The 1,640-nt window shown below is 41.8% G+C and overlaps 1 protein-coding gene across 1 annotated transcript; it reads left to right on the plus strand.

Annotated features, from left to right (window-relative positions):
• The first annotated feature begins 604 nt into the window (after positions 1-604).
• LOC138871194 (uncharacterized) lies at positions 605-1,075 on the plus strand. Its single transcript, XM_070149062.1, has one exon. It carries the CDS (start codon positions 605-607, stop codon positions 1,073-1,075), a length of 471 nt encoding a protein of 156 aa, XP_070005163.1.
• Positions 1,076-1,640: the final 565 nt, after the last annotated feature.

Consider the following 1,640-nt stretch of genomic DNA (forward strand, 5'->3'; position numbering starts at 1 on the left):
GATGTTTGAACAGATGATGAAAAAGAATACGCACTGTGATGCTCAGTTGGCTTCCCACAATACTTCAATTAGGAACTTGGAGGTTCAATTAGGTCAAATTTCCCAATCCTTGAAAACTCGACCTAAGGGGGCTCTACTAAGTGATACGGTAGTTAACCCGAAGGGTGGGAACAATCATGTTATGGCAGTAACTACAAGAAATTGAAGAGGCAATGAAGTGAATGCCTCTAAACAAAAAGAAATTTTGAGTGATGAAGTTGAGTTAACTCATTTGGTAGTTGAAAATATGATTGATGAGAACATGAATGAGGAGGTAAGGATTGACATTCAAGATGCCGAGGTGGAGACTCATAATGATGTGAACTCGTCTAGGGAACACGTAATAGACATGCCAGAAATGGTTGTGCCTAAAGCCAAGGCCCCTTTTCCAAGACCACCTCCACCTTATCCTCAAATGCTCGCGAAGCAGAAAAATGAGAATCAATTTAAGAAGTTTATTGACATGATGAAGAGCTTATCCATTAATGTGCCTTTGGTAGAGGCTCTAGAACAAATGTCGGGCTATGCTAATTTCATGAAGGACTTGGTGACAATGAAAATATCCATGGATTGTGAAACTATCAAGATGACCCACCAAGTTAGAGCAATAGTGCACTCGATGGCCCTGAAGCTAGAAGATCTCGGTGCTTTCACTATTCCTTGCACCATTGGGAGTGAGGACTTTTCAAAACCTCTATGTGATTTGGGGGAAAGTATCAACTTGATGCCCTACTCAGTTTTCAAGACTTTGGGTACTGGTCAACCGAGGCCGACTTCCATGAGATTGCAAATGGCAGATAGAACTATGAAGAGACCATTATGTGTTATTGATGATGTTATTGTTCTGGTGGACAAATTTATCTTACCATCTAATTTTGTAATCTTGGATTGTGAGGTAGAGTATGAAGTTCCAATCATATTGGGAAGACCTTTCCTTGCTACTGGGAAGGCCTTAGTTGATGTGGAAGCAGGGGAACTCACCTTCCGGGTGGGTGATGACAAAGTGGTCTATCATGTGTGCAAGTCAATGAAGTAGTCCAACATTTTTGAGGTGTGATCTTTCGTAGACCTTGTCACGGTAGTGATAGTTGATGATACCAGTGCAATGATCAATGTGGAGGACCCTCTAGAGGCCGTATTGTTGAATCTTGATGTAAATGACGATGAAGCCCGAGTGGAGCGCGTGAATGCTTTACATGGAATGGGCTCTTACTCTTATGAGCCTAGGAAACTCTCTTTGGATCTTGAGAATAGGAAGACTCCACCAACAAAACCTTCATCTGAGGAACCTTCAGTGTTGGAATTGAAGTCACTACCTCCACACCTAAGGTAAGAGTTCTTAGGCCCTAGTTCAACTTTGCCAATTATTCTTTCTTCTTGTCTTACTAACATGCAGGTTGATGCCACATTGGCGGTGCTTCAAAAACAGAAAAAGGTAATTGGATGGACTTTAGCTGATATTTGGGGAATAAGCCCCGCATTCTGTATGCACAAGATTATTCTGGAAGATGATGCAAAGCCCTCCTTAGAACATCAAAGGAGGTTGAACGAGGTAATGCAAAAAGTTGTGAAAAAGGAGGTGATCAAGTGGTTGGATGTCG

This window comes from Nicotiana sylvestris, chromosome 6, assembly GCF_000393655.2.
Source record: "Nicotiana sylvestris chromosome 6, ASM39365v2, whole genome shotgun sequence".
Lineage (NCBI taxonomy): Eukaryota > Viridiplantae > Streptophyta > Magnoliopsida > Solanales > Solanaceae > Nicotiana > Nicotiana sylvestris.